This window comes from Channa argus, chromosome 2 (genome assembly GCF_033026475.1).
Source record: "Channa argus isolate prfri chromosome 2, Channa argus male v1.0, whole genome shotgun sequence".
Taxonomy (NCBI): Eukaryota; Metazoa; Chordata; class Actinopteri; order Anabantiformes; family Channidae; genus Channa; species Channa argus.
The window spans coordinates 1,227,192-1,254,360 of NC_090198.1; the positions used below are offsets into that span (position 1 = coordinate 1,227,192).

The following is a 27,169-nucleotide window of genomic DNA, read 5'->3' on the forward strand; positions in this document are numbered from 1 at the left end:
TATGCTGTTGGTCGGTTATAATTCAGAAAATGAAAAAGAGGGCAGAAACATTCAGGTCATTCCTTTCTAAAAGTAGGCTGATGTTATCAATATAATCAGTTTGGTTGTATAGTTATACTGTGCCTGGATTCTATATACTGTACAAGTATATCTCCATTTCAACTAACCTGCAAAGAGGCAACTAACCTACGTCAATATATTTATACTTAGAAAAATCTGTTGAACGAATGTCATTATCAATAACAGCAAGCATTTTAAGTAAAGATAAATTCTCACATTCAACTAGATTTTCATCAAAAATAACTTTGATCAAAATACACTGTACAGTAATCATATGAAAATAAAATATCATACATTGGCTACACTAACAAACTGCTGCAGTTGTTGAAGACAAACAATTAAATCAATGAGCCTCCGACTGTCCCACACAATTGTTGACAATACAACAAAATACAACGGTTAAATCAGTAGATACACAGTATACAGTATATTATGCACTTGCTGAATTCATTTCTTTTGTACAATACCTCTCCTAACTATATAGGCAAGACTCTATAGGCAAGAAAAACCACCAAAAATGAATATTGTATTGAAAACAAAAAACCTCCAACATTCATATTGTCGGTGCACACAAACAGAAAAGAACAGTGGTAAATGTCTATTAGACAAGAGAACTCCATCCGGGTATTCTTATGATTTCATGGTGCAAATGGGGACAACAATGACCAGGATCACAGTGCAGATAGCGGCTGTGATCAACGCTCCGATCTTACACAACTTAGCCCTCCTGAACTCTGCCTCTTTCCTCTTGAGCAATGAGTCATATCCTGGTGTGTAGATGTCTTCCATCCAGTACTCCAAGTTGTTGGGGTTTAGGGACTCCTGGGTCTGATAAAAATAGGATGCACAAGTTACATATTTAGTATTTAGTTGCATGGAAATGCATTTACAGTTCACATATGTGCCTTGATTTTCTGCCCTTAACCAGGAACCTTTTGTAAACCTTAGTTCCCCTAATATTGCTTCCCCAAGAGAAACTCAGACCTACATTTAGGTATGTACCATAGTTCTACCCATATCCCTGGCCTGTGGGTAGTACTTTGCAAAGATTCCCCTTTGGCAAAGGTTATGTGAATACAAATGCACACAGTAAGGGTGGTCTGAAGATTCTCAGTCCTCTAGGTAATCCTAAGGGTGCTGTGCTGTGGCCCCTGGAGTTGTACTTGTCATTCTTAAAGATGTTTTACCTCTCATTCAATAGGCTTCATCAATTCTGACTAACAAATCAACTCTGAGGAATTGTTAAGTAGATGATACTTTGATTGTCACCTGGGGGTTGTATTTTCTACTTGGGTTTCATAAGTGATTTTGGACGGGGGCGGCAATGGCTGAGGTAGTGGAGTGGCCGCCCAGCGACCATAGGGTAGGAGGTTCGCACTTAGCTCTCCCCAACCACTTGGCTCAACCCAACCCCAGACAAGCGGTGCTGGTCCCAAGCCCAGTAAAAAAATAAAAAAGTTGTGGAGGGTTGTATCAGGAAGGGCATCCAGCCTAAAAAAAATAGCCAAATCAACATGGAGACCAATGATCTGCTGTGGCGACCCTGACCCCAGGATAAGCTGAAAGGGAAAAAAATTAAATAAATTTCCTGTTATGCTGGGGCCACATGAGTTAGTCAACTGTGATAGCCTCTTGTGTAAACTTGATATTTTTGTCCACTACAATGACGTGATTTGTAAAAACAAAAGGATGAGGACGGTGTGCAGCACACATTGAAGAAGACAAAAGTCTCAACAGTGAAGTGTACAGGAAACATGAACCACCCTCTCTTAACAGAGGTGGTGCCCTACAACACCACTTATTCAACAGATAAGAGGTGAAACATCTTCAAGAACAACATGCGGGACTCCAGTTGCCACAAACAGCACCCTTAGTACACAGTAAGGCCTGAGTGTAAATTAATTACATTTTCTTCATAATCTCTCTTTGAGTATATTATGCATTTGATTTGATCGGGGGAAGCATCCCTGTTTTCTGCTAATGTTTAAATATTCTCCATGTTAACTTGGTCTAATAAATTCAATACAGAGAATATTTCCTCTGTACCAATTTAGTACAAAAGCAGATGTTTCATACTCACTACTGTTAGTACTTTACTGCTACAATTGTTGTTGTATTTCTGTTTTTTTATAACTGCTGCCAGAAGCCTTCCTGTAGCTCAGTGATCATAGTCAAGTCTTTTTCCAAGTAGGCTTTAATTTTAAATGCAACAGTGAAGTAGGTCATCAGCATTACAAAGCAGGACCAACTATAATTACTTACCAAATAAAAAGACTGGTTCTCTTACAGAGAAAAGCTGAAAGCATCAATGTGATATAAGTGTTTCCTGATGCCATTAGTACAACAGATTCCTTTCCAGTGGACATAATCACCATGTTTAATTTACCGTGTGAGACATTGCAGTAAAGGTAATCGTGCCACCCCTCTTTTACACCAAGCTTGTATTTTCACTTAAATGCACCGAATGTGGTTAAAGGATTGTAGCGTTTGTCGTGCCCTGGCTCAACAGCCATAACATAAGAGGAATATGCAATGTAAAGGCCAAAATAAGAAGTTTATTACAGCAAAAACAAGGCTAAAGAACCTAAAATAACTCCATCAGTCCCATCAGTGATGTGTGCATGCATAACAAAACAAGACAAAACTACAAAGCAAGAAAAGTTGAGCGACAAAGAGCATGCCAGCCAACAAGCCGGCAAGCCCCTTGTCTCCAAGGAAGGCCAGGGTTTTGTGGGAAGTAGGACACTGGGCCCAGATGCCTTCAACCACCTTGAATGGCTCCACCTCCAGCTACCTGGAGTAGAACAGACAACAACTCGACGAGCCAGAGGGCCGTCACACTCCCCTCCACAAGAACGGGGCCCCAAAGGGAATCCTGACTTCAAAATAACTACATTTAAGACTTTGTAACAACACCACACTTTTACCTGAAATAACTGTATATACATTACCCAAACTGTTGAGGTAAAATCATAATAGCTGGTCCATAGGTGACACTCCAAGGTCCAACATCCCCTGCATGCATTCCCCCCTCAGCAATCGGTGCACCGAGGCAAGCACACTTTTACCCCTGGTCACTTACAAGGGACTCTGGACAATCCATCTGCCACCACGTTATCACAACCCTTCACGTAACGGATATCAAGAGAATGAAGTGTAAAAACAACAACCACCTGATAAACCTCTGATTCGGACACTGCAGAGTTCCAAAAAGTCAGTGGATTATGGTCGGTGTATACAACTACAAGCCATTATCAAGGCCAATACCTCTTATTCAATTAGTGAGTAATTCAACTGGTAAGAGCTGAATCTGACACATTTATCTATGCCAAGGTCATCTGCCTGCATTAGGACAGCTTCAGCCCCCACCTGGCTGGCGTCAACACGCAGTTTAAAAGGTCTGTCAAAATGCGGAGCGCACAAACAAGAGCAGAACAGAGGAGCGTTTTAACCAGACCAAAGGCTTCCTGACAAGCAGGGGACCAAACGACTTTTTCCTTTCCCCTAAGCAAATCCGTGAGTGGTGCCACCATGTTCCTACAGAAACCTCTGTAATAATCAAGAAGGCAGAGATAACGCATCAGTTCCTTTTTAGTAGCTGGAACTAGATACTGTTCTACAGCCTGAACTTTAGCACTGACTGGGTGAACTCTTCTTTGCCCCACTTCTTGGCCGAGGTAAGTCACTGTCGCGACCTCGTAAACTCACAATTCGGCAGGTTGACTGTGAGCCTCACCTCCCCCAACTGCCAAGAGAAATGTTCTCGGATGCATTTCAAGTGAGTCTTCCAAGTATCAGAGTACACAACCACATCATCCAAATACACTGCACAGCCCTGGATGTCCACTAATCCGCGATTCAGACTCATCAAGCGCTGGAACATAGCAGGAGCATTGTGGGGCCCAAAAGGCTCTGTAGGAGTAAACACCAAACACAGCGATCTCCAATGTACGATGGGTAAGAGGAACCTGCCAGCATCTTTTCAAGAGATCAAATTTGCTAACAAATTTTTCAGAACCCACCTGGTCAATACAATCATCCATTCTGGGAAGTGGAAACGAATAAGGTTTGGTAACAGTGTTAACTTTACAATAATCAGTGCAAAAACGTGGCGTATCATCTGATTATATATATTATTATTATATTATATATTTCACCTCAGCATCCAAAATATTTCCTTTTTCTATGTTAACACGATAGAAACTTTGTTTAATTGGCTTAGCGTCAATGTGGTGTTAAATTAAAAGAGTAGGACCAGGTACATCATTAAACAAAGAAGGGAAGCTCCAAATTAGCTCTAGCAGTTCCACACAGAGAGACCAAGGCAGATGGTTCAACAACTCCTCCAAGTTATTCAGCATTTCCAAGTTTGTTAGACGACCATGTAACAAAGGCCGATCTAAAATTCTGACAGACCAAAAGAGAGTTCAGATTTTACAGAAGTGGCTAAAAAGCTGCATGAGTAAGTTCCCTCCTGACTTCAAACAATCCAATGACAGTGAGACACAAGCATAATAAGGTTTAAGCAAGTTGACGAGGCACACCTGAGTTGAAATAACATAGTTTTGACCGTAAACCCTTTTAACCACAGTATGCAGACCTGTGAACCTAGCCGAGGCCTGTTAGTGGTGGATACGGAGTTGATTTAACACTTGGGAGAACACACGAGAAGAGAAATTTGCACCCTGGTCTGATTGAATTACTTGCCAAATATGAACAGAAATATGATACAGATCTGCGTTGCAGCATAAGCCGTAAAGTCTAAAAGTACTTTAAGTAACGGAACACACAACCCATTCCACAAACAGGAATGGAACATTCAATTTCAGGATGTTCTGATAATGGCAACACACCTGCTTGAACAAAAGAATCAAAATTGTAACAGGTACTTTAATATCACTGTCTACCAAAGACACATAACCATACACTCACTTGCCACTTCAGGTACGCCAGTCTGTAATCCAGTAGAATGGCTCGGCCATGAATTCTACTTTTACGTTTAAATATCTGAGTTTTTAAGTTCAAATTGTTAGAAAGGTGATAATTTTACAGCGTTATTTTTATTGGGTTAATAGTTGGTAGCGTACTTGTACTGGAGTCCATTATATTAAGAGGTGGTTGTATCATTTATTTTAAATAGACAATAAATAAATACTATTTTAAATAGTAGTTATATATATATGTCTAAACAGTTATATGTTTGCACAGCAAAGATAGCTGGAAAAATAATAATATAGTAATAATAATATAATATTATAATAATAATAATATTAGACCCTATTTTTTTTGGGGGGGGGGGGGGGGGGGATTGAAACAGGGAATCAATAAGAACTCTTGTTTGTATCTCATACTTCATTTTCAAAGACTGAACAACCATTAAAAAAAGTGTTGATTGTTGATTGAAATGATTGTATTATTTTAAGCAAAAGATGATGAAGATGTAATATCAACTAGGCCTGTGTGTATTTACCCCTTAGTTATTGCATCTAAAAAGCTACTAAACTCCATCAGTCTGAGAAGGATAACGATGCTGTTTCTAATGCACCTTTGGGGAGCGAGAAGCTCTGTGGATCTGTGGATACTGACAGGTTGACTCCGGCACCATTACATTCTATTATATTCTTTATGCAGCATGATACTGCAGTTGTTGCAATTCTTTTTTTCTCATTAATCTGCACTCAGTAGCACAAATTGAAAATTTAATTTTAGAAAAGTCTCTAAATTTTTTAAAAGGAAAAAGTGAAATATTACATTGGTTTAAGTATTCAGACCGTACCCATCCAACCTGACTAAGCTTGAGAGGATTTGCAAAGAATGACAATCCCCCAATCCAGGTGTGTAAAGCTTGTTACGTGGTTGTACTGAAATGTAACTAAAAGGTAACTGAAATGGGGTTTGGCAGCAGACATAGAGTATCAGTCTGCTGCCGAACCCCTGTCACTAACAATGATGTTACAGTCATTTCACAGGATATACACTGTTAAATCTGTTAAATCAGCATATAACACCTGTTAAATCAGGATATAACACTTTTACATAATTAAAGCGAGTTGTGAATTGCTTCACAGTTATAACTCTGGGTTGCAGTGATGCATTGTGCCTTTAACTTCCCCAGTTTGTGCTATTATTAGAATCCTGCAATTTGACTTCTCAGCCAACTAACCTGCTTCTCTCTCTCACTCTACACCTCCTGTATCTCTGCTTCTCATCCTTCTTATGTTTCTCCTGATTATCAGTTGGCACCTGACTCTGTATTATGTTTGCTCCTAATTGAATAGACTTGCCATATGGTGGTGTTTTTATTCAAGGGAAAATCACTGTACAGATTGTTTAACATTTCAGATACCTTTTATGACTTATTGTACAATATTGTATGAGATATTTGTACAACCGCAATTCCTTAAATTTTTGGAGGATGTGAAAAACGTAAAAAAAACAATGCAATATGCAAATCTTAACCCATATTTTATTCACTATAGAACATGAACATATCAGATGGCAGCAACACATCTCAAACAGGTTGAAACAGGGCCAACAAAAGGCTGGAAAAGTATTTGCTGCAAATCAAAAACAAATGGAGGAGGACATAACACTAATTAGGTTAATTGGCAACAAGTCAGAAACATAACTGGGTATAAAAGGAGCATTTCAGGGAGGGAGACCCTCTTGAATGTAAAGATGGGCAGAGGTTCACCAATCTGTGACAAACTGTGTCAAAAGTGGAGCAATTTCAGAAAAATGTTTCAATGTAAAATTGCGAAGACTTTGAAAATCCCACATCTACAGTATATATCATCATCAAAAGATTCCGAGAATCAGGAGGAATCTCTGTGGACAAGGGCCAAGGCCAAACGTCAAAACTGGATGTGCGTGATCTTCGGGCCTTCAGGCAGAACTGCATTAAAAATAGGAATCATTCTCTACCTCACTATATATGAACACAGTTCGCTATGTAATTCACAAATTAAAGCTGTATCATCCAAAGAAGGACCATCCAGCTTGTTATCAGAGGACATTTGAAAAGCCTGCATCTCTGATGGTATGGGGATGCATTAGCGCCTATAGCGTGGAAAGGCAGCATCAATGCTGAAAAGTACATAGAGGTTTTAAAGCAACATATGCTTCCATCCAGATGTCTCTTTCAGGGAAGGCCTCGCATATTTCAGCAAGACAATGCTAAACCACATACTGCATCCATCACAACAGCATGGCTTCATAGGAGAAGAGTCTAATTGCTGAACTGGCAGGACTGTTGAGGAGGTAGAATACTGCATTAGACAAGAATGGGACAATATTCCTCTCCAGCAACTGGTCTCCTCACTTCTCAGACGTTTACAGACAGTCGTTAACAAGAAAAGGGGATGCTACACATCACCCTGTTCCAACTTTTACAATGTGCCATCAAAATCAAAATGAGCTAATATTTTCCATGAAATGGTAAAATGTCTTTTTTATGTTTTATTTTGAATAAAATATGAGTTGATGAGAATTGCAAATCATTGCTTTCTGTTTTTATTTAGGTTTTACACATCCTCGCAACTTTTTTGGAATTGATGTTGTAAAAGCAGCATTGTTTCACCGATAATAGTACGGACATGGCAGGCTGCCATGGCAACAAGACCCCCCACCCTACCTACAAGACAGGCCACCGTTTGTTTTTAGTCTTATACCTATCTAGTGATGTTATATGTTCAAAACTCCGGCTCTTTTTAACATCTCATGGGTAGGAATGAAGGTATAAAAGTCCTACTTGAGTTATTCTTGTTGAATAACTACGTCTTCTGTATCCAGTTGGTTATGCTAAGCCAGCTCTGTTCTCTGTAGCTTTGTACACATTTACCAGGTGTGTGAGAATTACCCACTGCGTCATTTACAGATGCCAAGATTTCTGGAGACTGAAAGAGTGAATATGGCAAACTGCCCAGCATGACTTGCTTTCAATTAAACATGGCTATACGGCAATGTACTGGAAAAAACACAAAGTTTGATGGTCTAATTGGTTACGGAGGAAATACAGAATCACTGCTGTGAGTCCATCTCTTACGCTAAGCTAGCAAATAGTATCGTTTTGTACTCATTTTTTTTCTATGTTGCACTGAAGAATTCTTAAAGGTAGTTACTAAAGAATACTGACTCAAGTTGCCTTGATGTTATTATAAGAATATAAATGTAAAAAAAAATAAAAATACACGAAAGGCTTTTTGCCACCTTATGAGGAAACCACCAGGCCTCTCTGCTGTTGCAGAGTCTCTCGGTAGAATATAGCACACAATATATAAACTGTAAATGATTTATAGAATGTACAGTGCCGTGACTTTTAGCAATGTTAGAAAACTTTGCCAAGACAGTATTTCCATACAGCAGCAGTGAAAAGAAAGCGTGAGGCAGATTCAGCAAAGAACATGATGACTACTGAAAACAAACTCCCTACTTTATCAAATAAGTTGCCCACTTCAAAATGTGATCATATGATTAAATTCACCTAAGTGATGGAGAGTATTCTTTCAAAAAGCTAAACACAGACAAGTTATGGAAGCTATCCATGTCTGTTATGTCTATAATGCACCCAGTTAGTTGCAGTTTTACTATTGGGAGAGTCCACAGACACAAGTAACTTATTTGATATGTAAAATGCATAGATGACAAAATTTAAAAAATACAACTTTTCAGGAACTCAGAAATTGTAGATGGAACAGCAGATATCAGTTTGAGGATGGAATAAAGGATACAGGAATTCAACTCTAGACTCATAGGGATTCACTGCTAGTGATGCAGCCCGATCTGTGCGACATGTGAAAAAGTTCCAGCAGCATTTCAGGTCCTTTTTTAAGTAATTGTTTTTTCTACATGTACTGCAGAAACACAGATGAGCCCCAGCTGGAGTCCACCCAGCCACATACAGTGATCTGGTTTTCAATTCACTCATTCAGCTCAACTTTGTGACCCTTGGTGACACGATAAAGGATGGACTTATGCATGTGGTGCTCCTCAAAACATTTTCCAGGAGAACATCTGGAATTCTCCTGTTACACCCTGGCTTAGGGGAAACGAGGACACAAATCAAATAGAGACCCCTCTATCCAGCACCCAGAAACCACCGGAATGAACAAGCTTCTGCCCTCGGGTTTATTGCTTCAAGGTGGGTCCAGCAAAACAACAAACAACACATAAAAAGCCGGGCTATGCTTACATAGACCAAATAAAATAACAAAACATGCAATTAACTTATCCAGACTCCTAACCAATAAACAGGAGAAATATAGATTATAAACAAAAAGCTAACCCCACCCTTACCAAAGACTTCCTGCATGTTACGGCTACAAGTAGATCATCATTTACGACACATTTAACAATAGTGTCTGGTGGATTGGCAGCAAGAGAGAGAGGAGTTCCAGGTTGGACTGGGAGACTCTGCATTTTAAACCCTACGATGGAAAAGGCTGGAACCAATCAGCCCCTGGAACGACATCCAACATATCTGCCAGCCAATTAACACATTCACCTGCTTACCTCAACACACCCACCGTACATAACGTACATCACACACGCACGCATGCACGCGCACACACTCACACACACACACATACAGAGAGAGAGAAAATAAATAAATAAATAAAATAAAAATCCACAGGTAACAGTGCACAAAAAAGAAACTATTACATTGCAACTGTGGTCATAACACTCCACAGTCTAGTTGTTGAACATAGTGTACATAAGAGGTCCTAAGAGAAAAGAGTCCACTCTGGTCCTGCAGAAAAGGGATTCTTCACCTCTCTGATCAATTTTAAAGACAAGCATTTCATGACATGAAGAGCAGCTATGTGGGATCCTTGACAGATAAAACAGAGTAAAGCTTCCCAGTTGACGCTATGGGAATTCTATCATGGTTCACTGTTTGGGAACCAAAAAAGCCATTGTGGCAGTCCTGAGAGTTTCTCCATTGTATAGAGAAACTTGAAAGTCTAGTGACACACTTCTCATGTAAGGTACGTGCAGAAGAAACTTGATGAGAATTTGCAATGCTGAAGCAAGTCAGAGTTTGCTGTGACTGTCTGCTTCACTTTCCTTTGAATTGTTTGCACGGACTGTGCTGCATTCACTGAAATGCAGAAACTCAGACAGCTATAATCATACCAGTAACAAATGTGTCATGTGAATGTGGATACAGAACACACAATTGGATTAAAGCTTTATTCTAAAATTAAAGAGGAATGTGAAAATCACCAATCTGATATTCATTTCAGAACTTAGTTCTCACGAGGACCAGGTACATTTTTTATTTTAAGTTGTTATCCAGTGGACAGTGGAGAAGACAGAATAAGGAAGAAATGGGCCATGATGAGACAAGAAAAGGGAGCAACTGAAATAGACTTGATGATTGATGCAGCTCAAGAGAGGAGAAGGAGAAAGACAACATATGACAGCAGTGGTTTGGAGAATTCTTAAAGGGTGACAAAATGCAATTGGAGGTAAGAATAAGACTAGGTAAGACCTGTAATTAAGCTCATGTATTTTTACACGTTTAAGAGCCCCGCTTAAAGTAAAAAACACATTTCTGACCCTGAAGTTAGAATCTGGGGGTGCTAAAGCTGCTCCCACTGTGATGTCACACTGGACTGGGAACTCATGACCATCATGAAGGCATCATCCTGAACGTGGTTCCTTTCTGCCGTTCAGCTGAAGGAATATAGTATATCAGTGCTAAAGCCAACTAGTCATCTGTTGCTAAATTTGAAAAAAGTGACAAAAAAAACTTGTTAGCTTTTTCAATTGCTAACAATCATTCATCAAAACCGAAGTCACACTGAAAAAACAGCAGTCTCCTGGGCTTCTCCTGTAGGAGGCCACCTTTGAATGACAGTAATAAAAAACACAAAACAATTTATTACTAAAATTTCATTTAGATATAAAACATATTGTAAAATGTAGTTCAATAGGTGCATGTCTCACCTGTTGTTGTAAAGGAAAATTTTCAATCTTTATTTTGAACGCTGCAAGACTGGCTGGACCCTTAAACCAGGTTCTCTCAAAGAGAGTCCATGAATCACCACAGGGTCAATAATTATGGCTCATCAGAGACCACAGCTCTTGGTCTCTGACTCCTTCCGCTTCTTCCTCCGGCCACTCTTCTTTCTGCACCAACCTGTCCTCTTTCATCCATATTTCCAAAAACAACATTCAGAAGCCACTCCATTTCTGTGGTTGCTCATTAGCCAAACACTGGTCACCAGGTTTTCAGCTGCAGACTGCACTCAGCTGTTTGTCGATATGTGTTATATGACTTTCTATAGATTTCAGTTTGGCTGCAGAAATTTTCCCAGTCATTCTGTTTTGTTTGCGTTTTTAACCGTTTTGAATAAAGTATGTTGGCATTTGAAAAGCATGTCGGTACTGTTTTAAGACATTTAAAAAGTGAACTCTTAGTTTAAGTCGGATTTCTTTACAAGTCTTTGAACTGTTTTTGGACACATACCTGAATAATATGATTATTCTATATTAATATATATTTGGTTTGTTTTTCTCCAATCATTATTAAAGGAAAACGTTGTCTCAAACTCTACTTTAGTGGTCTTTCTAGAGTCCTGCTTAAATATCATATTTCAATAACCTGATCGGAGCAGCTTGACAGGTAGTCCAATTCTTCCACAGGTATATTTAAATTGACCTTCAATGAAATTCAGAGTTCTATTAAAACCACAAATAAATCCAATAATCTGCCAAATTAAGAAAGGAGAATAAAAAAGGAGAAGGTGAGAAAACTAATAACACTATTACCTGCAGGTCCAGAGCTGTGAGCTTCTTGCCCTTCTCTCCTGAGTTGCGTTTATACTCCTCAATGGTCCAGGATGGCTGGCCACGCTTGCCATCCGACAGGCTGGTGAGCCTCAGGTCAGTGTACAGGGGGCTTCCTTTCACATGAGCCTTGACGGAAGGGGTGAATGGATGCGGTGAGAAAACCTGTTCAATCAGATAGGCCTCCTTTTGTGGTCTAGGGGGACGGTGGGCTTGAGGTAGCTCATATTGACGCTCACGCTCTACCTAAAAAGGGAGAGAGGATTAGGGAACAGATCACAGATGTTCTGCTAGTGCATTTTACTTAGTATCCTCATCAGCTTAAACTGTGCAGTTTGTTTTATTTTTGGATGACATTTCCTCATTTCAGCTTAAACAGGGCCCTTGAAAATTAGATATGTTCTCTCTTTTCCAGCCAGCGTAATAGTAAAAAACAAGAAGCATCTGATATGTTACAGCGGCAAGGATTTATTTTCAATCTACTGTGCAGATTTGTGGAACAAGTGGAAGCAGTCTGCTTTCTTAACCTGGCCTTTATAAGATGAAGGGAGATGTGCTCTATGTATAAAACCCATTTCCAGAAATTATGGCACATTGTACAGTTAATTAATATTAAAATTAATATTATTGCTTCATTTGAGATTTGACGCCAGCATCTGAAAAGAGAGAGACTAGAAAAGTCATACAAGGCTAAAAACAATGACTGGTGACATCTCACAAGATTTAATGCACAGATTCCTTTCTTCCCTGCGTGTGTCTTTGTGTGTGTGTGTGTTTGTCTTTATGAAGCAGGAATCCTAAAGCGGCTCTCAGGTTGCAGTCTAGCAGCCTTTGAAGACCTCAGTGCACAGAAATCTAATTAAATGGAAACTGCAGTATCCTGCGATGCGGCACATGTAGTCTGGCAATGCAGAACGCTCATGACTCATGAGCATCCTCACTCAATCAGTAGAACTATCCTCAGTTTCTCCTTGACCATTTCTACACCAGTCAACCTTATCAGTCTGTTTACTCTGCAACAATCTAGAGACATTCAAAAAAATCAATCCATTAGAAAAGCAAAAGCAAATGGGAAGTGTTAGCTGGCAATCAGACTTCATTTATCATAAAGCTTTTTGAAGGCACAGGCAACCATGACTCTCACCCAAATCATTACCAGTTAGAGGGTGACCAAAGAGCAGGAGGTTTAGGTAAATGGAAGAAAGGGTAAAGGCTCACAGTGCACTACAGATGCTCAGTGCATTGCCATTAGGTTGTTAATTTGTCTTGGACATACAGCGATATAGTTCCAGGCTCTATATTTTTCATGTAAACAGTATGTCTTAAATATGATAACCTCATAACCTGAATATGTGCAGAAGCAATTCTTTATTTAGTAATGGTTGTCTTCTCCAGATCCTCTCATCACAATAGGTTCACAGAGTCATTCTCCTTATAGGGACAAATAAACCCCAATAAAACACTGCAGTCAATCTTTGTTTCAGGCCATCAAGCCTCTGCACCAGGAACTTGGGCTTGTTGTTACCCAGTGACTTTTTTTCTTACTTTGTTTGTCATGACTCTCTCTGTGCCAAAGCTATAAAATACGGAGCTAATTTTCATTGAGTTCCATGATGTATTTTATGCCCAGTTGTTCTCAGCGAGCAGGGTCAGGTTCCGGTTTTTCTTTCTGGTTGGTTTGAGTTGGTCTGGTTGGATTATTTTTATAGAGCTGGCCATCAGTGCTAGGATCTTGGAAAGCAGTGAATTGCTAAAAAAAGAGTAGGTTTAACAGGGCAACAGACTCTCAGACCATCAGACCAGTTGTTAACAAACCCGTAGTTTAATTAACAACTTCAGATGGAGGCAAAAAGGAAAGTAAGCACTCATAACTTATAACATTGTCCATGGTATTTCAAGTTTAATTTTGCTCAACTACATTTTTCTAGGTGAAATATTCGCACAGCTTTACATGATCCTGGAAGTAAACATAACCCAGTTTAGCCGGAGGACCATGGTTTTCAGTATCTATGGGAGTCTGCAATGCTTCTTTTAGAATAAAGCAGGAAAGTTGGCAAGTTATCTTGAAATGAGTGGGTGACAAATTTAAATCCGCAGCCTCTTGATTGAGCCATTACCATCCAATCAAGCATGACTGTTACACTGGGAAATGGAAGACTGAAGTCCCATAGCTTCAAAATCACAGCAAATATGGGGGGTTTATTTTTTATATTTTTAATTTTAGAGTTTGAGTAGATTTGTCTAATCTATAAATGGAGAAAAAAATCCTTTGATTCCTAACAAAGGGAGCAGGCCAAACTCTAGTTTTGAAAGTGCTCTAAATAGCAGGCTCATCTTGGAGTTACAGCTGGTGGGTTTGTTTATGCTAGAGTCAATTGGCAGAGGAGCTGACTGTGGCAGCTGAGTCCCAACGGTTGTTGTGCAGGTTTTTTACCATCTCCTTCTGCCTCTCCACAAAGCTTGGAAGAGGCGACTGAAAACGCAAGTCAAACTATGAAAGGAACATTCAAGTTATGAACCAAGGATGAGTTATCACTATAACAGGATCCCGTTTGCCCATTAGCTCATTGTTTTACATTCATATTATACAATTCAACATGAATGGTTAACACTTTACACATTTAGTATTAATGACAGTGGATGATGTTGCATGGAGCACAAATGCACAAAGTCTGTCTATTCTTTAGCAACATGGTGAAGAATGTAATGTCTGACTTTCACTTTTACTAACCAACCTGTAATTGTGTAAAAAATGTTGTTACCATCACTGAAGCCAACACAGTTTAGCAGAGTAGCTTAAAGTCAGCATTCTTGTTTGAGTTGCTGGGTTTACACAAATCTGATTGAGTGCTTGTCCACACTCCTGCATATACAGTACATTTCTTCCCAAATGCATTTGTTTTTCAGGAAACCAAATCCCAATGGGTTTAGGCAAGAAAACGCCTGGTGTAGAAAGTCATAGTTTTGTCTAATTGCAAATAAACACATTAAAGCCGTGTGTTCTCTAATAAACTAAAGCCAGGTCTAACATCACCCCTGGCTGGAGGGTTAATGGGGAGGGGGCATTGGATTTAAGGGGGTGGGCACAATAAACTTAACAATAAATACTTTGATTGCTCTTTCAAATGTAGGTAAATGTATTCAGTCTTACAGATACAATTTTTTGACATGTAGCTGACTCCCATTACGGTAAAACTAGGTTTTATATAAGGATCAGTAAATGTCTGCTGTCAAATTCACTCTTTTATGTCAATGTCAAGAAAAAGTTTGTGCTTATTTGTGCTCATACCAACCAGCTCCCGAAGTGTTTCCTGACGTTCAAACAAACTTTTCCTTGTATTTTCACGCAAAGCTCAGTGCACACAGGAAGAAAGAGACGAGCAGATGAAAGAGCAATGTTAGGGAAGTACTTGGTGTTTCTGGAGAAAAAACTGTGTCTGCAGCTACATGACTGATGGCAGTGTGGGGATTTTATCAATAGGAATAAACCCTCCAGGTACAGAAATAACAGCAAAAATTAACAATGTGCAACTCCAGCAGAGCTGTCCAAGTTTAATTACAAATTAACATGATTTACTGACATAATTGTTGTATTTTTACTGTGTGAAACATTTCTCCTTCAGGACACAGCGAGGCACATGTGCCAGAGTGCAGTTTGAATACGTGTGACCATCCACGTCTTTACCTTAATCAAATCCGACAGGTCCTCAAACTCTAACACCCAAAGACGTCATTTGTAACTTCCCTCTTATACAGATTATTGAAATAGCTCTTCTGCATACGGACACATGAATCTGTTAAAAATGCCCCCTTTTGAAAAACAAATCGGAAACTGTTTGTTACAATAGTGCCGGTTTCACACGTGTCAAATACACAGGATTTAAAATGTGTAAACAGCACATTTGGTTAGGCACTAAATAAAATTTTCAGTTTCTCAGTGTCTGCCCCAAAGCAAAAAGGAGCCTTATTCAGAAATGTGTTTTGCATCTTGAAGTGTTATTTGTTTTTCATTCAACGGGAGCTGCTGTCAGAACAAAATACTTCATTTAAAAAAGGGCAATGTAATAAAGTAATAAACTGAAAAGTTACCAAAGTGAACAAGCTTATTCAGTGATCATACCTAAATTAGCAGTGATGAAAGTGGCTAAGCACTGTGTGCAGTAGTACAAAGCCTGACAAAATGATGGAACATACATGAGACATATCACAATGAATCCTTAGCCACAGAGAGAGGTCCCACCTAGGCCTGGGCCCTTCGACCCACAGCCAACCACATTGATTAGTATCTAAACCTTTCAAACTGGCATCTTTTATTAAACTATAAAATATAGAAGTGCACAGGCTGTGTCACTGCTTCCTTTTCAGAGACTAGCTTTTTGTGGTTTTATGGTCACTTATGAGACTAACAATTGTGTTTAATATGAGCTTTTTTTTGGATGATGTCTGAAAAAATAATGGTTAACACATCAGTGATGCAGACACTGACATTATCTCTGATCACAGATACTGGATCTGTGCACTTTCATTGATCGATCAATATTAGGGAGTAAAAATACCACCAAAGCTTCTCTCAAGATGCAAAAGCTCAGCTTTAGGATATTTATTGTAGTTCCAGTGACAGAAGGTCTAATAAATATCCACAGGAATCACAGGGTAAAATTAAAGTTGCATGGTTGTGTTCAGGCAACATGGCTCCCACAGTAAATAAAACTGTAGAGGCACAGAGAGTCTGGCTGGCCTCCATCTTGGCTACAGTCCAGAAATAAAGGGCATTAAAAAAGAGGCTGGAAATGGGAGCGTGGAGTAACTGAGATACAGAGAGGGTGAGAACTAATGACTGACTCAGTTCTGGATATAATGATGCTTTTAATGCCTTTACTGGTTTAGTTCATTGTGACAGTGGAAAATAATGGCTGCGAATGAAGTTGATCACATAATGAAAGAGTGATACAGCCCTACACTGTCCTCTGACTGAATGTCATCCACCTACTGTAGCAGGTCCTGGATTATAAAGTAATTCCTAAAAATGGCTCATTGCAAACCGGTAACCATTTGCATTGTTGGGGGCAGTTCAGACCAACAATAGAGACAATATTTCACATTTGGCAGCACATTGGGTTAAAACTTTGGGTTTTGATTGCAGACAGTTAATACAACTTTATACTTTACAATCTGTCAACCCATTATGTCAATCTAGGGGTATTTTCTAAACCTAACTAATGTAAATCTGGTTCATTTTCCACCTCGGTGTGGTGTGGTTTGTTTGGGCAGGGCTGAGTTTTACTTAGGTGAGGACCAAAACAACCACAGTGAGACTTTTTATTTGATGGGATCTTCATCCTAAACAAACTAAAGTGGTTTGTTGAGAATGTGATTTGACGTTAGCGTTAAGCAGGTTTGTATTTTAAAGTATCTCCTGCAATGTTTTACTTGTTTTATGCCCAGATAATTGACAAGACCTTTCTCCCATGGCTTTCAGTGTTTTGGTTTGCTCTGATTTGTCTGTGTCAAAGAGAAACTGAACTAATGAGAAATGGACCGAGTTTACAAACTGGTCAACTTATTCAGACCAGAGGTTGGAAAAATCATCAATGGTCAATGATTCCCAGACAACACAACCAACAGCAGCAGTTTCTAAACTACCACAGACTAGATGGAAACATGGAACAAAGTGCTCAAGCAACTGAACATACAGAATGACTTGCAGACTGTGTTGTGTTTGGGTTCTTTGGTTTTCTAATATAACTAATGGGAGCCAGTTATTGGAGGTCTTCATGGGTCCACTTGGTTTAGTAAAGTCAGCAACCCAACCGAGGACTCAAGTCCTGGGACCCAGGAAGGGTTGGGTTCAAATTATGCTTTATCTTATCAGATTGGGTCATGTCTTGTTTTACTGCAATGGGTCTGGGATCTACATGCTGACACCATTGATTGGGACTTCAAAATGAGTTTGGGTCACCTATCAAGTCAGTGGGGCAAACCAATGTCTGTCTGAGTAGGTACAATGACTTAAACAGCTCACAGTTTCCCAATGATTAACAGACTGATACTGGATTTCTTTTGTTTTTCTCCTGCTTGTTTTCAGGTCATGCATGATGACTAACAGGGGCAAGTTCAGCAAATTCTTAAGAAGAAATTAGAAAAGTGTGGATAGTGGCATAGTGCTCACTATCATTGCAGGTTGCCCTTGTGTATGCTGAAGGTGCTGCAGAGGACCGTGATGTGAATAGGCCATTGTTAGGAAAAATTATTTCAAAAACGTGATTCCTTTCAAAGTCACAAACTGTCCTTGTAACATTTTAAATGTGCATTTGGACAGAGTCAGATTAGATGTTTCCCCCTGCTTTCAGTCAACACAACCCAAGGCCAACCACATGCTGACTGCAGCTCTGTACCTAATACACAGACAAGAGGTTGATAATAGACACAACTGTTCTTTTTCTGACTTTACCTGGAGGCGATGTATGTGGGAATGCAAATGTCTGAGCGAAACAGCCCAGAGATTACTCAGACTTTATCCTGCGATCCACCTAGGTCAAAGTCTGGATTATGTGTGTGAGCATGTAGTTAAACAGAGCACACTGCTCTGTCTCAAAGTGTCAAGAGGATTTAAAGTGAGCGAATGGGCATGTGGATGACAATTCTATCAGGCGACTGCTGCAAAGAATTTTTTTTTGATGAACGGCTTCTATGTGCTGTAAACAAAACATTTATAATGTTTTACCTCCTTTACACACCGATCCTCACTTACAGCAGAATTTCTCCCACTGTGTGACGTGTTACAAATTTTATTATTATTATTATTTTTGTTTGTCCTTTCAGCTTATCCCGTGAGTTCAGTGTCGCCACAGCGGATAAATGTCCGCATGATGATTTGGCACAGTTTTTACGCTGGATGCCCTTCCTGACGCAACCCCACTTTCCCCACTTTCTACCAGGCTTGGACCGGCACTGCACCGCTGGGGAAGGGGCTGTTAGGGGATCAGTGTCTTGCCCAGAGACACTTCGAGATACAGCCAGGACCGGGGATTGAACCACTGGACAACTGCCCCGTGGACAACTGCTTTACCAACTGAGCTACAGCCTCCCCTGTGTTACATGTTACAAATAAAACATTATGCACATTATTTGAGCATCATCACTTCTAATTCTATCTATCCATTATCTGAAACAACTTATTCTGTTCAGGGCTGTGGGGGGCTGGAGCCTGGAGACAGGAGATCTGTCTTCGGGCGAGACAGGTCGCCCAATGACAGGTCTCCTATCTATCTCAGGGCCAACACAGAGAGACATTCACAGACAGACAACAGTTTGCACTCACATTCACACCTACAGGCAGTTCAGAGTTACCAATTAACCTAACATGCATGTGGACCGTGGGAGGCAACAGGAGGAAACCCACACAAGCACAGGGAGGACATGAAAACTCCACACAGAAAGGCTGCAGTCGGCAGGTGGATTCCAACCAGGGACATTCTTGCTGTGAGGCGGCAGCACTAACTACTCCACCACCATCAATTCTAATTTTAAAAAGTATTTCTGAGTTTTAAAAAAAAGCGGCATTGTTGGTACAGAAAATGACTGTGACAGAATATTTCATCTACTTGTTAACTCATTTGAACAGAACACATTTTCCTGAGCTGCACTTGTACTGAGGGTGATTCTGCCTTCAGTTGTTACTTGTTAACACGTTACAAATGGGACAGAAGCCTGAACTAAGAGTTCTCAAACACCCAGAGGCATCCTGTCCACTTTTACTCCCTCTAATTTGACAGGATTGACTACTCCTCTCACTGAATAACTGTGAATGCAGCTCTTGCCTGTGAAAGATGCCAAATGAGCCACATTGCAATAACACAGCTCCCTTTACATCGCAGCTCAGATTTAATGCTGCAATCTGCTGGTATCTTTCAACACAGCTGCTGTGTTATGTAAAAATTGAAAATTTTATTAATCCCAAAGGTCCTCCATTAATATATTACTTTAGTTTACACTGAAATACACTGGAATCACTTTCTCAGGTGGACTGCAACAACTGACTCCTGTAACATTTTTTATCTGCTGGTTACTTTCTCAAGTACATATTAGGTGATAAAACGTTAAACTTAGTTACCCATAGGCCTAGTCAACATGTTCAGAAGTTCAAAGCTCAATGATATTGTGTAGAATTTTATAATGATATAATATGAACTATATCAACTTTGAACAAGCTAAAAAACTAATAAAACATTTCTATGAACAAAAACTTTTTATGAGCACCATGGTGGTGGAGTGATTAGTGCTGCAACCTCAGAGCTGAATGTTGGGGGTTTGCATCAACCTCAAGAATCATGTTTCCAAATAAAGGCATTGCTAACCTACACTAGATGCATTTAACACACAAATGGAGCAACATCACAGAAATTTATGGGTTCTCTGTAGACATGGGGTTAATTTCTTAAGGTTAAGCCAATGCACACAGGCAAGTATGCTGAGGGGGAGGTGCTGGGATGTCTTCCATTTCCATATCCCTGAGGTAACATGCCCTGTCTTTGGTATTAAATGGTCATCTGCAGCTGCTGCAGCAGCCATTACTCCAGCTTGTTGACTAGCAAAGCTGAGACACATGCAGGTGTCTCCAAGGTGACAGCAGACGTCACTGTCGTTACTCCAGAGGAGCTGCTGCTGCAGGTGTTTGAGTGAGAGCAAAGGGACATACTGATCACAATTTTTCACATTATTCAAATATTACAATTTCTTGAATTATTTCCATATATTGCCCAAACCTACCTACAACACTATCATGCTTAGGGAGACAAAGGCTGATTTATTAAAATGCTCCTGGACCAGCTTCAATCCTTAGCACTAGCTCGGAACATCTCTAACTAAAACTTGTAATGAAGCTGTGGAAGCCTACTGTCTGAATTACTTATCAAAGCTGGGTCATTTAATTCAGTTTAGTAGAATTACCACCAAAGGAGGAGTTAATGGTAAATGTTCTGCACTTATATAGCACTTTTCTACCTATTGGCACTCAAAGCACTTTACACTGCTTCTTATTCACCCATTCACACTCACAATCACACACACACTCATACACCGATGGGGGAGCTGCTATGCAACTGGCCAACACTCACTGCAAGTTGGGGTTCAGTGTCTTGCTCAAGGACACTTCGACATGTGACCAGAGGAGCTGGGGATCAAACCAACAATTGCAGGATTGGTGGACAACCGCTCTACCTTCTGCACCACAGCCACCCAATTACAATTTGATTACAGTTCTTTAAAAAGCAGTGTCTGTACCTCTTTGGCCTTTCGGTGTCTGTCCCTGTTGTCCCTCTCTCTGTCTCTGTCCTTGTCCTCATCTCCAGGATGGCAGGAATAGGACATGGTCCTCCAGTCCCTTGGAGAGTTGGTTATGCTGGCAACCTTTGACTCAGTGGCACGGTTCTCCTCATTGAGTGAGCGGGATGACCTCCGAATGAACATGCTCTTCTTCAGAGCCTTCACCCTGAGGGTATCACTGTTACTCCCATCTGAGCAGCACCACTCCCCCGTGGGGCCATTGCCCACTTTGACATTGTGGCCAGTGGTGTGGCACTGGAAAACTCGAGGTGAGAGGGAAGTGTCGGAATGTGGATGCGGCTGGGGGTGCATCTTGTCAGGAGTAGCACTGGACCCCGAAGGTGACCCAGTCTCCACATGCCTCCCGTTGGGTTCAGGCTCCTGGATCTTCTCATCCAGTTTGTTAAGCTTGCTGAGCACCTGGGAGATCTCACTGCGAACCCCCGACAGGGACTCCAGTTTTTTCTCAATCTCACCAATCCTCATCACCAGCTTACAAACGCTCGACTTGAGCTCATCATCTGTGTTTTCCAGTGAATGGAAAAGGCGATCCAACTTAGACTTGGCTAGTTTGACCGTGTTGCGTTCAGGGGAGCTGTCACCTTCAGACTTCAGGGTTACCTGAGAAAGAGACCCATTACTGTTGTAGCATGATGTTTGGACAATGCCCAGAGAGTCACAAACACTCATATCATCCAAAAAACGAAAAATGTCACTTATGTCATCGCTAACAATCTCAGAGTCTTCATCAGAGTGTTTGAATGAATGTCTTTCTCTGTCAGTGTACTTAGCAGGATATTCCTTCACCTTCTTCTGCTCAGCCTTCTCTGTTTGAGTGCCAACGCTAGAGGAGCTTTCCACACCTTGAAATGAAGGACTGTTCATATTTTTGTCCCTAAACCTTTTGGCCACATCTCTTGTGTCCAACCCCGCAGGCCCACTTGCCATCATTGCTGCATCCTTGGTTTTTATACCGTTAGTTTTCTTTGCAAAGCCAGAAGGAGAAGCTACAACTTTCTCCTTTGGACTCTGAAAATGTTGCTCGTTATCTGTGTCTATGACGTTGATCGTGCAGTGGTGGTTTTCTTTGATCGGTTTGCCGTTCATAAATGACCTCTCAAAGTCTGGAGGCCCCTCGTCAGTGTTGAGACTGAGGCTCTTCACTGGCCAAGCTGGTTGCTTTCCTGCTTTATTACTGTGCTTCCTGCTGCTGACGCACTCAGAGACTGTGGTTGGACCAAAATACGTGGATGCCTGTAAGTCGTCCAAACTCTCATGCTTGACCCGTCGTCTGTCCTGACAAGGGGAGTTAAGTGTTGGCTCAAAGTAGGGGTTAGTGTAAGGCAGTTCAAAGCTGTGGTTGAAAAAGGTTGCAGGCTTGTGTAGCTCCCTCCTGTGATAGCCATCAGCAGCCTTACTGCCCTGTTTGCACTGATTGGTGATGACCTACAACAGCAATCCAGAAAGAAAGTGAGTTGGCTTTTAAGACACACTCACAAAATAAATACTGTAAAACTTTACAATATAAAGTATCAGTTGATTTCAGATGCACAACTTATAACTGGAATTAAAAAGTAGAATGCTACAACACATCTACTCCTGTATGCTGTACATCGAAAGACTAATACTAGCTGTGTGACACTGTTAAAGGATAAATAGAATTCACACAATCAAAAAAGGAATTGCACAATAACCAACATGCCTTCATACGCTTGCTCTCAATTGAAAACTACATATTGTTCTAGTCGATGTATGTGCCAAAATCTAACTTAAAGTTACAACAAGAAACTTAAGCTAGAACTAGTATGAGACTTAAACTCATTCAAGACACTTTACTCATTAGCCCTGCCTCTCCCTGCTACACTCTGCTATGCCAGTCCATTCTCATTGCCACGGTGTCAAACAGCAGCACTTGTTCCAGTAATTTAGCTGACAATAAAGGTACCCCATTGGTAATACAACCCCGGTTCCAAAAAAAGTTGGGAACATTTGAAAAATGTAAGTAAAGAGAGAATCCAATGATTTGCAAATCTCATCAACCCATATTTTATTCACGATAGAACATAAACAACAAATCAGATGGTGAAACTGAGACATTTTGCCATTTCATGGAAAATATTAGCTCAATTTGAATTTGATGGTAGTAACACATCTCATAGGTTGTAAGATTGTGTACGATCCCCTCTTTTAACCGTTGTCTGCAAACGTCTGGGAAGTGAGGAAACCAGTTTCTACAGTTTTAGGAGAGGAATGTTGTCCCATTCTTCTCTGATGCAGGATTCTAGCTCCTCATCTATGTACTTTTCAGCATTGATGGTCCCTTTCCAGATGTGTAAACTGCCCGCGTCATGGTCACTAATGAACCCCCACACTATCAGAGGTGCAGGCTCTTGAACTGTTAACTGTTAACAAGCTGGATGGTCCCTCTCCTCTTTAGTTCACCGAACACGACGTCCATGGTTTTCAAAAACTATTACAAATTTTGATTCATCTGACCATAGAACAGTTTTCCATTTTGCCTTAGACAATTCTAAATGAGCTCTGGCCCAGAGAACATGGCGCCGTTTCTGGATCGTGTTCACATAAGGCTTCTTCTTTGCACGATACAGCTTTAACTTTGTGGATTACACATCAAACTGTGTTCACATCAAAATTCAGAATTAGCTAATACTTTCAATTAAATAGTAACATTTCTCAGTTTAAACATCTGATTTGTTGTTTATGTTCTATTGTGAGTAAAATATGGGTTAATGAGATTTGCAAATTCTGTTGTTTTTTATGATTTCTCCTAACTTTTTTGGAATTGGGGTTGTAGATACAAGGGGCTTCCAGTCAAGTAGAATGGCAATCGCAGTACTACGCCTAAAGTGATGACTTAGTTTATGAAGTGAAAAGTCCTTGTTGAGTGGAGATCAGGGTGGCAGGGTTTCACTCCACCAAGAGATGTTGTGCACGTTAACATCAGGCATGTTTATTTTGAGTAGGGCACTGTACATGTGTAAAGTTGTCACTGTATGTAATGTTTAGTTTTTAGGAAATGTGTCTTTTAACTTCACCTTCCCCAAAAAAAGACAAGATTTGATGCCTTAGGCAAAGGCATTATCTGATGTTGTGGGATGAGAACGTGTTGGCTATGCTCTTGAGTGCTTCAGGTCGGCATTGTGATGCAATTACAACATTTAAAAAGCTCCACACTCTATTTTTATCTGTGGAGGTGCTTATTTTAAAATAAGCTCCGGCAGCTGTGTAGATATTGTCTCGTAACTTTCCGAATGACGTTTAACCTTCTAACTAATTGGAGCAGAGCAATTATTTCATTTTTATTTACTGTAATTTTAAAGGTTAATAATTAAAAGGTTGGGCAGTGTGGAGTAGAATGATCGATTACTAAAACATGCATATTGCAGCATTGATGAATGTGTTAAAATGTTATGTATTATTATAGATTAACCTACTCAACCCATATAAAATAAATGATGTGACTGAAGGATTATAGCATTCAGGCAGGATATTAATGTTCAAAAATATGGTATTAGTATTTTTTTAAGATAAACATCTGTCTTAAAGCATCTTTTTGAAAATACAACTTCATACTTGTCAGAGAATGTTTACCATTCCACTGCTTTTAACTAAGTTAAAGATGTGACTATTTCATTTATCACTAAACTATACAGTGGAAAATCAGTCTTTTCATTCTGTTTGGTTGGTATAAGATTCAAATACTCCATTTTATCACAATAAACCTTGTTTTTATTGTTCATGATAAAATGCTTTTATTCTGAATAGCAGATGTGCATGACTTCAAAATTCATTTGAAATTTGAATTACGGTTTGAGATATACAATCAGTTTTCATATCATACCTAGAATATACAACAATATATTTTTATGACCCAAATTATCAACTTCATAAAACTGGTAAAACAATTAGTCCTGACAGTCACTGTTGACTTTGCTGCTTATTAATTAATTGTTAAGTCACATAAAGGCCAAAATATTTAATGGTCAGACAAAATATGCTAGAAAATAAGAATGAGCCCCATAAGACACTGCTTTGGAGAATTTGTAAACAGTAAATGACAATTTAAATAAATAAAAGTTTAAATTGCAGCATTTTTATATCAGAATCTGAATCCATTCTCCTTAGACATGAGTGTAACTTTACAGAATCATCTATGTTAAAATCTTGCTTTCCTGTTCTCCACAACTCAGACCCAAAACAGCAGAGACACACTGACAGTGATTGAAAGTAGCCCTCTCTCTCTTACAACAACAACATCCTGAGAAAAACAAACCTGTGGTGAGAAGGCCACCAAGTTGTGAAAGTCCTCCTTAAAGATGTTTCTCTTCTGGATGCAGGAGTGAACAGAAAATGGCTCTGAGTGGCCAGAATGCTGCAGGGACTCCTGGTCGGTGGTGGACTCACTGTCGATGTCCATAGGAAAGTAGGTAGTCTGCATTTCGCAGGGTGGGGAGGGTGGACTGCCGCTGGAGTACTGGGGCAGATGGTGCAGTTTGTCCAGAGAGGCTGCTCTAAATTTCAGGTCCTTGCTCACCCCCAGAAGGAAGTTAGGGGCAGCGGTCGGAATAAACTGCTGGCAGTTGTTGCAATCGGAGGATTTAGGACAGGGTGAGGTGCTCTGGGCTCCAGGGTGCTCCTGTGATCGGTGGTGGTGATAATGATGGTGGTGGTGTTGGTGTCCATCCCTCGGATTATCCATCGGCTCGAGCCCCCTGTCACAGTCCTGATACTTATAGGCCTCACTGTCAGACCTGCACAGCTCTACTGACTTGTTCTTCTGGAACTTGGCTCTGTGCACTATGGGAAGTTTTTCTTTGGCTATTCCTCCATTCATCTGAATCAAATTGAACATGGTGACGATGTCGGCAGCCACCATGAGTTTCTTGGACTGCGGGTCCTCTATAGAGCTGCGCATCTTGTCCTTGAAGAGTGTGGCTGGAAAGGCGGGGTCCATGCAGACTGTGTAGAAGAGTAGGCTCCTAAGCTTAGTCAGGTGCACCAGGTCAAAATGGGCACACAGGGACTTACACAGGTCCTGATAGGACATGGTGTTGTGCTTGGTGTCCAGCTCCTCCAGGATCCGGACCAGAAACAGAGGGTACTCTGGGTGGGGGTCCATGGCTGCAGGCCTACAAAGACGGTCTTACTTCAGGAAAAGCTCAGCACCTGGAAACAAGACATCTAAATTCAGTGCCAAGCCGAGGTTTTAAGTTGACAGGAAACAAACAGCACTAGAAAATCCGAGATTCTTACAAAGCTCAGAGGGAGGAAGTCCCAGTAATGATACCTTCACAATGAAAATACTTATGCTTGCTAATTGTTTTATTATACATTGTCGAAGTCAACATAAAACATTAATAGAGGAAATTTATCAGGCTCCTCATTATGGGCCAGAATCCACCTGCATTCCGAAAGCAACAGCAGCTGCGGAGATTCGAGGCGCGTTCACGGGGACGTTCTCTGTTTGATTCGCATACCGTCACTCACCCTGAGTTGTTGGGAACACAAAAGAGAATCGTCCGATCAGTTCGGTGCAGCACAGGAGGTGTCACATCAGTGAGGCAACCAAACGCCAAATAAACTCATGGTAAACACAATGAGGCTGTGAATCCGCAGCGCGCAGCCACCGACAGCAGAATCTGAGAGGGTTTTCATAGAATAACTTTAACCCATCCAGTTACCTGTCAGGCTGAGGAGGAGGAAAAGGCAAAAAAATACAAGCCAACAATACACCTCACGTGCACGCGCACAGGTAAATGCTGATAAAATTAAATCTACTGTCCAAGCTGGTGCTGCTGGTAAAGGAATCGATCATGTCGGTGATCCCCAGCAGCCTGGAGCTCCTCCACCGTCCGCGGTTTCTCTCTCCGTTTCTCTCTCTCTGCCCCTCTCTCTCTCTTTATCTCCCTCTCTCCCTCTCTCTCTTCTCTCTCTCTCTCTCTCTGCCTCTCTCTCTCTCTGCCTCTCTCTC

General features: G+C 40.5%; 1 protein-coding gene across 5 annotated transcripts; it reads right to left on the bottom strand.

Moving 5' to 3' along the window:
• On the bottom strand, nt 1-27,169 carry minar1 (membrane integral NOTCH2 associated receptor 1). Of its 5 annotated transcripts, none has more exons than XM_067493864.1 (6): nt 26,977-27,169; nt 26,600-26,686; nt 25,472-26,364; nt 21,136-22,623; nt 11,836-12,099; nt 1-888 (listed from the first exon to the last, which is right to left on the bottom strand). In XM_067493864.1, the coding sequence occupies exons 3-6, from the start codon at nt 26,315-26,317 to the stop codon at nt 691-693; spliced, it is 2,796 nt and encodes a 931-aa protein (XP_067349965.1). In that variant the 5' UTR covers nt 26,318-26,364; nt 26,600-26,686; nt 26,977-27,169; the 3' UTR covers nt 1-690. The 5 variants fall into 5 exon arrangements, with proteins under 5 accessions (XP_067349965.1, XP_067349954.1, XP_067349974.1 ...); XM_067493853.1 differs by having other exon boundaries at nt 26,880-27,169; XM_067493873.1 differs by lacking the exon at nt 26,600-26,686 and having other exon boundaries at nt 26,880-27,169.